Here is a 12,263-nt window from a genome sequence, read left to right as displayed (position 1 = left end):
GAAAGATAATCATAGTTCTGATTTTCCAAAGGGAAAGAAGGTTATATGGAAAATTAACCCCTCCTCCACAAATGCCTGGGATCCACCCTAGACATTTTTCATTTAGGTTGAGTGGGACCCAGGAACATGTAATTTGGAATAAAGTTCCAGGTGACTGATGGAAAATCAGGATGAGGAATAACTTTTCTGAACAATACCATCAGTGAGCTTGATACTGAGCCTAAGACTACAGAATACATTATTAAATGTAATGCCTGCGAATATTTGGAAAGGAAATGGTCATTGGAAGCAAGCAGAAGTTTGCTAACAGATCATGACATTTTCTTTTAGAAAGGTTCAACATACAAATATCACAGTCTATTTGGATATCAATAATTAGTTTGACAAGTTCTTTCATGATTTCTTTTTGGACTAAGTAGAGAAAAATGAGCTGAAACAGGTAGGCATATTTATGCTGCTGTCTTGGCAAGGGCTCGTCTTCCTTCCCATGCTCATCTAGTAAGCTCCTATTCATCCATGCAACTCTGTTTACACATTAGCTTTAGGAAGTCTTCTCTTGCTCTTCTCACTTAAGTCTCTCTATATTTGGTGTTAGGTTAGTAATTTATGCATCTATCACTACAATAATCATGCTGAAGCTTTGTGGTCTAGTGAAAAGAGCTAAGCTTTGAAGTTAGACAAGCCTAAAATAAAATCCCAGTTTCTGTTACTTTAATAGTTTTGTGTGACCTTGAAAGGTTTACCTCTCGAGCCTTAGTTTCCTTATATGTAAATGATGATACTATTTCTTACATCACAGGGTTATTAGAAAGATCAATGATAATGTGAAAGTCTTAGAACAGTGTCTCAAATATAAATGGCATGAACACATGGCAGTCATTCATTATCAGTATGCTACATTATATTATGTTTACATGTTAGTTAACTCTTAATCCGTAAGCTCCTTAGTGCAGAAATCATGTCTTACTTAAACCTCTGGCTACCAGCACATTACTCATCACATTGCAGTTGTTCAGCAAAATATGATAAATCAGCTACTGTATCATAACTGGAATTGGACTATACCCAAACATGAAGACACAAGTAGATCAAATGGCACATACAATATTCTAAATAAAGCAAAAGAGGGCTGGGCGCGGTGGCTCACGCTTGTAATCCCAGCACTTTGGGAGGCCGAGGCGGGCGGATCACGAGGTCAGGAGATCGAGACCACTGTGAAACCCCGTCTCTACTAAAAATACAAAAAATTAGCCGGGCGTGGTGGTGGGCGCCTGTAGTCCCAGCTACTCGGAGAGGCTGAGGCAGGAGAATGGCGTGAACCCGGGAGGCGGAGCTTGCAGTGAGCCGTGATTGCGCCACTGCACTCCAGCCTGGGCGACAGAGCAAGACTCCGTCTCAAAAAAAAAAAAAAAAAAAAAAAAAAAAATAAAGCAAAAGAGAACATTCTGTCTGACACAAGAACAAGGCAAATACAGGAAAACTGACAAGTATTCCCTCTCATCTGTGCCTGTCAGGCCACATCAAGAAGAGCTCTGAGCACTGCTTTTTCAGAGAGTCAGGAACAAAATGGAGCTTATGAAAGTAGCTAGAAAGTATGTTCTTTCATATAAATGCTCGAACTCCTACTCAATGGAACTTTATCATAAAATCATCCACATTACATAGGTGAAAAGCTGTCAATTTTAGCTTCTGTCATCATCCTTTCAATTGCTAATTTCTCTGCCAGTTAGAGGAAGGAGAAAAATAAGAATATATAACTATACCTTCATGTAGTGTTTGAAGATGTCTGCAGCTGCATGCATGTCCACAATGTCATAAATGATAAGTTTGCTGAAAGCAGCAAGTAGATTCCTTCTTTTATGTAAGGCCTCAATTTTATTAGCTTCATCTTCTTCATCACCCTCTAAACACAGATTACAAATTGGTTATGAATTCTGGTACTTTATCCACGTAAAACAATGCAGATAATCTGTATAATTGAAAATTAGCTTAATATTATAACTTCACAAATAGTACAATTCAGTTTTAGATGGGACAAAAACTGTTACATTAATTATTTTAGGGTGCTGTATTTAGTTACTCATTTGTCAAACATTTAATAGGTACTAAGGTTTCTATCTTCTTAGGAGACTATCATGGTAAAGACTGAATAAGATAAGCAAACCATATATAGTCTACCCTCCCTATCTGTGGATGCAGAACCCACAGATAGGGAGGGCTGACTATACTCTGCCATTTTATTTAAGAGATTTGGGCATCCATGGATTTTGGTATGAGTGGGAGTCCTGGAACCAATCCCCCACAATACTGACAGACAGCTGTATAAAAAGATTGTTTTTCTGATACTTGTGTCATAACAATACTGTGAAATTATCTGATTACCTTTAAAATGCTGTCTTTTCTTATTTCAATATTCTTTATGTGTTAATACATTCTCACAGAGAGAACACTTCTGAAAAATTTTAAGACACAGGGAAAATGTTTTCTTCTAGAAAAATATTTAGGGAAGAAATGGAAATATGGATGGGTTAAATTTTCAGTGCTCATCCTAAACATGGTTACATTATCAACTGAGAAAATATTTTGCAAACCATGTTATGCACATATAAAAAATTTTTAAAGCCCTATCAAATACTTTCAAAACAAGTGTGTTTCTTCCTCAAATTTTTAAGTTCCAGACCCCACTGGGGTTTCTAGCTCTAATCATAGAAAAAACATGCCAACAAGACTCCAGATGATAACATTTGTTTCAGGCTCTGTACTGACCCTCTCGTGTCCTGGCCTGCCCTTATTTGGAATCAACCTTCTTTCTTCTCTCCCTTATATGTATAGATTCGTAAAAAGAACTTGCTGTCAGTCGCTCTTTCCTTTCTACTAATTAGTCTTATTGTGAAGCATCAGTGGTTTGAGAAGTAGACATTTTTTTGCTTAAGACAAGTAGCAGGTAAATTTGTCTCCTGAGATGAATATAGACTCTAAATAAACATACTGTTTCACAGATTAGTATTTTCCAAAATGTTCTGAAAGAACAGCCGAACAGCATCAAATAGACTTGTGGATCAAATACACTTCTTATATTATTTTAGAGAGCTTAAATAATCTATTTCACAAATAACCTATTCTAAATGAACTTATTTACAACTAACCATTGACAATTCGGTCTAATATTGCTAAGTTATCATTCTGCAGGCACAGCACAATTTTCACTAGTGAGGTTTGATAAGTTTTGCAGCATTTAATATCAAACAGTTAGGTTTTGTTCATTTAAGTAATACATAATGACCACTTAGGAATAGAAAGGAACATGGATACGTTCTTTTAGAAAAATTATGAACCCGGACATAGCCAATTAGAAACAACATCTATCCTACATACACATTTGTACATGTGGGAAATGACAAATGTACACTACTATTCATTACACCATAGTTTGTAATAGTTGAAGACTGGAAACTAGCCATATGTCAATCTATGTGAGGTGGATAATATGAATTATGCTATATCTACATAGAGAAATGCTGTATAGCTGTTAGAGAAAGAGCTCTCTATATAACGACAGGAAAAGATCTGAGGTATAGTGTTAAAGGAGGGAGACTTCACTCTGTACATTTTTATTCTTGTTGGTTTCTGAACTACATGAATGTATTACTATTAACTTTTTTTGTTTGTTTTTTCTGTTTTGTAGAGACAAGGTCTCGCCATATTGTCTAGGCTGCTCTCGAACTTCTGGGTTTGAGCAATCCTCCTGCCTCAGTCTCCCAAAGTGCTAGGATTAATGGTGTCAGCCACTGCACCCGGCCAACTTTTTTAAAAGAAAGAAATCTCAATAATTTTTAGAACTGAATTCGTTTCTTTTCTCCTATCTTTTGGGGTTGGTAAAAAAAAAATCAGTATTGACAAGATGATAGCTACAAGTACCCATGCTCTGGTTCTCCTCGTCTTGGTCAATAAAAACGTGATCCATCACAAAACTGAGGAGTTCAGACTGGAGTCCAGTATCTGGATTAAACACCAAAGGCTGAAGGCCCTCTCTGCCACCTGTCATTAATTGGTGGCTGAAAATCATCAGAAGATCACAGAGTAACATGAAAGCCTGGAATACAAAGGCAATTCATCAGCAAAATATTACATAAATATAACTACAAGTCAACATTAATGAAAATGTATGAAATTAAAACATAGTTTAATAGCAGTACCATAATATAAATTTTAAGTATTTAAATTCCAAATATTTAGTTATAATTTCCAAATTTAATAAAATTATTTTTTCTCACTAAACAGTTGTCATATTTAAGACTTTTCCCAAATATAACCTATTTCTTTTACTTCGCTGTATCAACTCAAAAACAGCTCATTAAGACACTTTGACTTGAACTTTTAAAAAATGAGTTTAAGCAAGGTGTTGATTACAAGTCAAAAGAACAAAATGAGTTTAACCCAACTCTGGAAATACAAAATTGATATAACAGATTATAACAAAGATTAGAAATCAACTGTATACTGCTTAATCAAATTAGCATAAAATTTGAAGCTCTAATTCAACATAGTATAATAAATACTTCTAAAAATTCTAATGTTAAAAAATGTCAGTGTACTACTGCACAGTGATGTTTCCATCAACAATGGACTGCATATACATGATGGTGGATCCCATAAGCTTGTAATGGAGCTGAAAAATTCCTATCCCCTAGTGATGTAGTAACATAACCCTGTGGTGCAACACATTACTCACGAGTTTGTTGTGATATTGTTTGTGGTGATGCTGGTGTATTATGCTGCCAGTCGTATAACAGTAAAGCATGTCCAACTTGTGTACAGAACCTAATGCTTGAGGATAATGAATATGTTACAGGCATATGTATTTACTATACTATACTATACTATACTATACTATACTATACTATACTATACTATACTATACTATACACTATACTATACTATACTTTTAATCATGATTTTAGAGTGTACTCCTACTTATGAAAAAAGTTAACTGTGAAACATCCTCAGGCAGGTCCTTCAGGAGGTACTCCAGAAGAACACATTATCATCATAGGATAGGACAGCTCCATGCAAAATACTGCCACTGAAGACGTTCCAATGAGACATGTGGGAGGTGGAAGACACTGATACTGATAATTCTGACACTTTGTAGGCCTTGGCTAATGTATGTGTTTCTTTACTTGTTTAAAACTTTATTATTATTATACTTTAAGTTTTAGGGTACATGTGCACAACGTGCAGGTTTGTTACATATGTATACATGTGCCATGTTGGTGTGCTGCACCCATTAACTCGTCATTTAGCATTAGGTATATCTCCTAATGCTATCCCTCTCCGCTCCCACCCCCCACAACAGTCCCCGGTGTGTGATGTTCCCCTTCCTGTGTCCATGTCTTCTCATTGTTCAATTCCCACCTATGAGTGAGAACATGCAATGTTTGGTTTTTTGTCCTTGTGATAGTTTGCTGAGAATGACGGTTTCCAGCTTCATCCATGTCCCTACAAAGGACATGAACTCATCCTTTTTTATGGCTGCACAGTATTCCATGGTGTATATGTGCCACATTTTCTTAATCCAGTCTATCCTTGTTGGACATTTGGATTGGTTCCAAGTCTTTGCTACTGTGAATAGTGCCGCAATAAACATAGGCACGCATGTGTCTTTATAGCAGCATGTATTATAATCCTTTGGGTATATACCCAGTAATGGGATGGCTGGGTCAAATGGTATTTCTAGTTCTAGATTCCTGAGGAATCGCCACACTGACTTCCACAATGGTTGAACTAGTTTACAGTCCCACCAACAGTGTAAAAGTGTTCCTATTTCTCCACATCCTCTCCAGCACCTGTTGTTTCCTGACTTTTTAATGATCACCATTCTAACTGGTGTGAGATGGTATCTCATTGTGGTTTTGATTTGCATTTCTCTGATGGCCAGTGATGATGAGCATTTTTTCATGTGTTTTTTGGCTGCATAAATGTCTTCTTTTGAGAAGTGCCTGTTCATATCCTTCACCCACTTTTTGATGGGGTTGTTTTTTTCTTGTAAATCTGTTTGAGATCTTTGTAGATTCTAGATATTAGCCCTTTGTCAGATGAGTAGGTCGTAAAAATTTTCTCCCATTCTGTAGGTTGCCTATTCACTCTGATGGTAGTTTCTTTTGCTGTGCAGAAGCTCTTTAGTTTAATTAGATCCCACTTGTCAATTTCGGCTTTTGTTGCCATTGCTTTTGGTGTTTTAGACATGAAGTCCTTGCCCATGCCTATGTCCTCAATGGTATTGCCTAGGTTTTCTTCTAGGGTTTTTATGGTTTTAGGTCTAACATGTAAGTCTTTAATCCATCTTGAATTAATTTTTGTATAAGGTGTAAGGAAGGGATCCAGTTTCAGCTTTCTACATATGGCTAGCCAGTTTTCCCAGCACCATTTATTAAATAGGGAATCCTTTCCCCATTGCTTGTTTTTGTCAGGTTTGTCAAAGATCAGATAGTTGTAGATATGCGGCATTATTTCTGAGGGTTCTGTTCTGTTCCATTGGTCTATATGTCTGTTTTGGTACCAGTACCATGCTGTTTTGGTTACTGTAGCCTTGTAGTATAGTTTGAAGTCAGGTAGCATGATGCCTCCAGCTTTGTTCTTTTGGTTTAGGATTGACTTGGCAATGTGGGCTCTTTTTTGGTTCCATATGAACTTTAAAGTAGTTTTTTCCAATTCTGTGAAGAAAGTCATTGGTAGCTTGATGGGGATGGCACTGAATCTATAAATTACCTTGGGCAGTATGGCCATTTTCACGATATTGATTCTTCCTACCCATGAGCATGGAATGTTCTTCCATTTGTTTGTATCCTCTTTTATTTCATTGAGCAGTGGTTTGTAGTTCTCCTTGAAGAGGTCCTTCACATCCCTTGTAAGTTGGATTCCTAGGTATTTGATTCTCTTTGAAGCAATTGTGAATGGGAGTTCACTCATGATTTGGCTGTTTGTCTGTTATTGGTGTATAAGAATGCTTGTGATTTTTGCACATTGATTTTGTATCCTGAGACTTTGCTGAAGCTGCTTATCAGCTTAAGGAGATTTTGGGCTGAGATGATGGGGTTTTCTAAATATACAATCCTGTCATCTGCAAACAGGGATAATTTGACTTCCTCTTTTCCTAATTGAATGCCCTTTACTTCCTTCTCCTGCCTGATTGCCCTGGCCAGAACTTCCAACACTATGTTGAATAGGAGTGGTGAGAGAGGGCATCCCTGTCTTGTGCCAGTTTTCAAAGGGAATGCTTCCAGTTTTTGTCAATTCAGTATGATATTGGCTGTGGGTTTGTCATAGATAGCTCTTATTATTTTGAGATACGTCCCATCAATACCTAATTTATTGAAGAGTTTTTAGCATGAAGGGTTGTTGAATTTTGTCAAAGGCCTTTTCTGCATCTATTGAGATAATCATGTGGTTTTTGTCTTTGGTTCTGTTTATATGCTGGATTATGTTTATTGATTTTCATATGTTGAATCAGCCTTGCATCCCAGGGATGAAGCCCACTTGATCATAGTGGATAAGCTTTTTGATGTGCTGCTGGATTCGGTTTGCCAGTATTTATTGAGGATTTTTGCATCAATGTTCATCAAGGATATTGGTCTAAAATTCTCTTTTTTTGTTGTGTCTCTGCCAGGCTTTGGTATCAGGATGATGCTGGCCTCATAAAATGAGTTAGGGAGGATTCTCTCTTTTTCTATTGATTGGAATAGTTTCAGAAGGAATGGTACCAGTTCCTCCTTGTACCTCTGGTAGAATTCGGCTGTGAATCCATCTGGTCCTGGACTTTTTTGTTGGTAAGCTATTATTGCCTCAATTTCAGAGCCTGTTATTGGTCTATTCAGAGATTCAACTTCTTCTTGGTTTAGTCTTGGGAGGGTGCATGTGTCCAGGAATTTATCCATTTCTTCTAGATTTTCTAGTTTATTTGCATAAAGGTGTTTATAGTATTCTCTCATGGTAGTTTGTATTTCTGTGGGATCGGTGGTGATATCCCCTTTTTCATTTTTTATTGCGTCTATTTGATTCTTCTCGCTTTTCTTCTTTATTAGTCTTGCTAGTGGTCTATTGATTTTGTTGATCTTTTCAAAAAACCAGCTCCTGGATTCATTGATTTTTTGTGTCTCTATTTCCTTCAGTTCTGCTCTGATCTTAGTTATTTCTTGCCTTCTGCTAGCTTTTGAATGTGTTTGCTCTTGCTTCTCTAGTTCTTTTAATTGTGATGTTAGGGTGTCAATTTTAGATCTTTCCTGCTTTCTCTTGTGGGCATTTAGTGCTATAAATTTCCCTCTACACACTGCTTTGAACGTGTCCCAGAGATTCTGGTATGTTGTGTCTTTGTTCTCGTTGGTTTCAAAGAACATCTTTATTTCTGCCTTCATTTCCTTATGTACCCAGTAGTCATTCAGGAGCAAGTTGTTCAGTTTCCATGCAGTTGAGCGGTTTTGAGTGAGTTTCTTAATCCTGAGTTCTAGTTTGATTGCACTGTGGTCTGAGAGACAGTTTGTTATAATTTCTGTTCTTTTACATTTGCTGAGGAGAGCTTTACTTCCAACTATGTGGTCAATTTTGGAATAGATGTGGTGTGGTGCTGAAAAGAATGTATATTCTGTTGATTTGGGGTGGAGAGCTCTGTAGATGTCTATTAGGTCCACTTGGTGCAGAGCTGAGTTCAATTCCTGGATATCCTTGTTAACTTTCTGTCTCGTTGATCTGTCTAATGTTGACAGTGGGGTGTTAAAGTCTCCCCCTATTATTGTGTGGGAGTCTACGTCTCTTTGTAGGTCACTAAGGAGTTGCTTTATGAATCTGGGTGCTCCTGTATTGGGTGCATATATATTTAGGATAGTTAGCTCTTCTTGTTGAATTGATCCCTTTACCATTATGTAATGGCCTTCGTCTCTTTTGATCTTTGATGGTTTAGAGTCTGTTTTATCAGAGACTAGGATTGCAACCCCTGCCTTCTTTTGTTTTCTATTGGCTTGGTAGATCTTCCTCCATCCCTTTATTTTGAGCCTATGTGTGTCTCTGCACATGAGATGGGTTTCCTGGAGACAGCACACTGATGGGTCTTGACTCTTTATCCAATTTGCCAGTCTGTATCTTTTAATTGGAGCATTTAGCCCATTTACATTTAAGGTTAATATTGTTATGTGTGAATTTGATCCTGTCATTATGATGTTAGCTGGTTATTTTGCTCTTTAGTTGATGCAGTTTCTTCCTAGCCTTGATGGTCTTTACAATTTGGCATGGTTTTTTTGTTTGTTGTTTTTTTTTTTTTTGAGACGGAGTTTCGCTCTGTTGCGCAGGCTGGAGTGCAGTGGTGCGATCTCGGCTCACTGCAAGCTCCGCGTCCCGGGTTCACGCCATTCTCCTGCCTCAGCCTCCTGAGTAGCTGGGACTACGGGCGCCCGCCACCATGCCCGGCTAATTTTTTTGTATTTTTAGTAGAGACGGGGTTTCACCGTGTTAGCCAGGATGGTCTTGATCTCCTGACCACGTGATCCGCCTGCCTCAGCCTCCCAAATTGCTGGGATTACAGGCTTGAGCCACCGCGCCCGGCCACAATTTGGCATGTTTTTGCAGTAGGTGGTACCAGTTGTTCTTTTCCATGTTTATTGCTTCCTTCAGGAGCTCTTAAGACAGAGTCCCGCTCTGTTACCCAGGCTTGTTGGTAATGAAGTTTTTGGTGTCACAAAAAAAAGAATTAACACTGGAACAAATGATGAAACAAATGAACAATGAAAGTAATGGCAAGCTTTACTTTCTGCAGAAAGGGTGCTACTCAATAGCTGTCCAGCCACGAAAGCACAACAAACAAAGGAGACTGACATGTCTACCCTACTGCTGTGTCCAGTTTCCACTAGTTGAAAGAGGACCTCACATTTTACACTTCACCCGACTGGCTATTAGTTTAAAACTTTATTAGGTAAGGGGGATAGAACAAAGAAAGAAAAGGAAGTTGCCCAGGGATAGTTAAGGAAGCATCTCCAAATAAGGAATGGCATGCACTATGGGCTGGGGCTTGTCTAGTTCTGTCAATGCTGGAGGAAGCTAGGACAGCTGATTTGGGATACACAGACACTTACACACACACACACACACACACACACACACACTAACAGTGGATAGCAATCTTATAGTAAGAAATTGTGACTTTTTATAATCTTTGAAGAACCTTCCCATTTCTCACAGGCTGGAGTGCAGTGACGCGATCTTGGCTCACTGCAACCTCCGCCTCCCGGGTTCAGGCCATTCTTCTGTCTTAGCCTTTCAAGTTGCTGGGACTACAGGTGCATGCCACAAAGCCCAGCTAATTTTTTTGTATTTTTAGTAGAGATGGGGTTTCAACATATTGGTCAGGCTGGTCTCCAACTCCTGACCTCAGGTGATCCACCCACCTCAGCCTCCCAAAGTACTGGGATTACAGGTATGAGCCATCACGCCTGGCCTGTTTCTTATTTTTTAACAAAAAAAAATTTTTTTTAATTAAATAGGCTGGATGCAGTGGTTCATGCCTGTTAATACCAGCAATTTGGGAGGCTGAGGTGTGGATTTCTTGAGGCCAGGAGTTTGAGACTAGCTTGGCAACATGGTGAAACCCCATCTCTACTAAAAAATACAAGAATTAGCCAGGCATGGTAGCCACACGCCTGTAATCCCAATTATGTTGGGAGGCTGAGGCATGAGAATCATTTGAACCCAGGAGACAGAGGTTGTGGTGAGCCAAGATCACACCACTGCCCTCCAGCCTGGGTGACAAAGTGAGACTCTGTCTTAAAAAATAAATAGAAAAAAGCTTCTAGAATAAAGATATAAGAAAAAAAATATTTTGGCCAGGCATGGTGGCTCACAGTTGTAATCCTAGCATTCTGGGAGGCCAAGGTGGGAGGATCACCTGAGGTTGGGAGTTTGGAGACCAGCCTGACCAAGATGGAGAAATCCCATCTCTACTAAAAATACAAAGTTAGCCAGGTGTGGTGGTGCGCACCTGTAATCCCAGCTAGTAGGGAGGCTGAGGCAGGAGAATCGCTTGAACCTGGGAGGTGGAGGTTGGGGTGAGCCAAGATTGTGCCACTGCACTCCAGCCTGGGCAAAAAGAGCAAAACTCCGTCTCAAAAAAAAAAAAAAAAAAAAAAAAAAAAAATTGTACAGCTGTTTAATGTGTTTGTGTGTTAGGTATTATTACAAAAGAGTTTAAAAGTTAAAAAAATTAAAAAGTTTACAAAGAAAAAGAATTATAGTATGATAAGGTTAATTTATTATTGAAGAAAGAAAAACATTTTAATTAATTTAGTATAGTTAAGTGTATGGTACATATAGAGTCTACAGTGGTGTATAGTAATGTCTTGGGCCTTCCTATTCACTCACCAATCACTCACTCACTCGGAGGTACTTCCATTCTTATGGTAAGTATACCATTTAAAAATCTTTTATACTGTATGTTAGATATGTTTAGATATATAAATAACAGTTGTATTATAATTATCTATACTACTCAGTACAGTATTATATAGTACAGGATCGCAGCATAAGAGGAATAGGCTGTACTATAGAGCATAGGCATGTGGTAGGCAATACCATTTGTGTAAATATACTCTTATGATGGTCATACAATGATGAAATTGCCTAACAAAACATTTCTCACAATGCATCCCTGTTGTTAAGTGGTGCATGACTGTATTAGAAAACCATTCATATAAAAACCAGTATCTAATAAAGCCTCCAAACAAATTTAATTATATAAAGAGACTTTGAATACATTTGTACACATTATAGGTATGCTGCCAAATTTGCCCTATTTAATGGATTGTGTGAAATAAATGGGTCTGATCAGTTTATTACAATGGAAAGATTTTGTTGTGGGATAATTGAGGGCTCTGAAACTTCCAAACAATCCACTAACACTGCCCCCTCCAAAGTTGATTTTTATGGGAAAACATAATTTTGGCATTTAGTTTGGGATGACTGTATATCTGGTTGTCCAACTGCAGCAAGAGTCTTGGCAGTTTATGCCCTGACAGCACAACCATGAAATATACTCAGGTATTTAGAAAGAGGCATTTGAAAAAAAGGGAGCATACAGAGAATCCAGGGAGAATACTTTTTAACCAGCAGGCCATAGTTTTGGACATCACCAAGCAGGTCTGATGCAGAAACACTGGATTTGGGGTTTAAATGGCAGAGCTGGGCCAGGTGCAGTGGCTCACACCTGTAATCCCAGTACTTTGGGA

At 38.2% G+C, this 12,263-nt stretch overlaps 1 protein-coding gene across 7 annotated transcripts in view; it reads right to left on the bottom strand.

Annotated features, from left to right (window-relative positions):
- The window catches only part of STAG1 (STAG1 cohesin complex component), a 424,583-nt gene that overhangs the window by 29,999 nt on the left and 382,321 nt on the right, over nt 1-12,263 (bottom strand). For all 7 annotated transcript variants that reach the window (XM_055295322.2, XM_063611315.1, XM_055295321.2 and 4 more), the window contains 2 exons: nt 3,919-4,093; nt 1,764-1,903 (listed from right to left, as the gene is read on the bottom strand). In XM_055295322.2, the coding sequence (XP_055151297.1) occupies nt 1,764-1,903; nt 3,919-4,093 (315 nt within the window). The remainder of the gene's footprint in view (nt 1-1,763; nt 1,904-3,918; nt 4,094-12,263) is intronic.

This window comes from Symphalangus syndactylus, chromosome 10, assembly GCF_028878055.3.
Source record: "Symphalangus syndactylus isolate Jambi chromosome 10, NHGRI_mSymSyn1-v2.1_pri, whole genome shotgun sequence".
NCBI classification, from domain to species: domain Eukaryota; kingdom Metazoa; phylum Chordata; class Mammalia; order Primates; family Hylobatidae; genus Symphalangus; species Symphalangus syndactylus.
The sequence above is the reverse complement of the archived record's forward strand: the minus strand, read 5'-3'. Positions and strand labels throughout refer to the sequence as shown.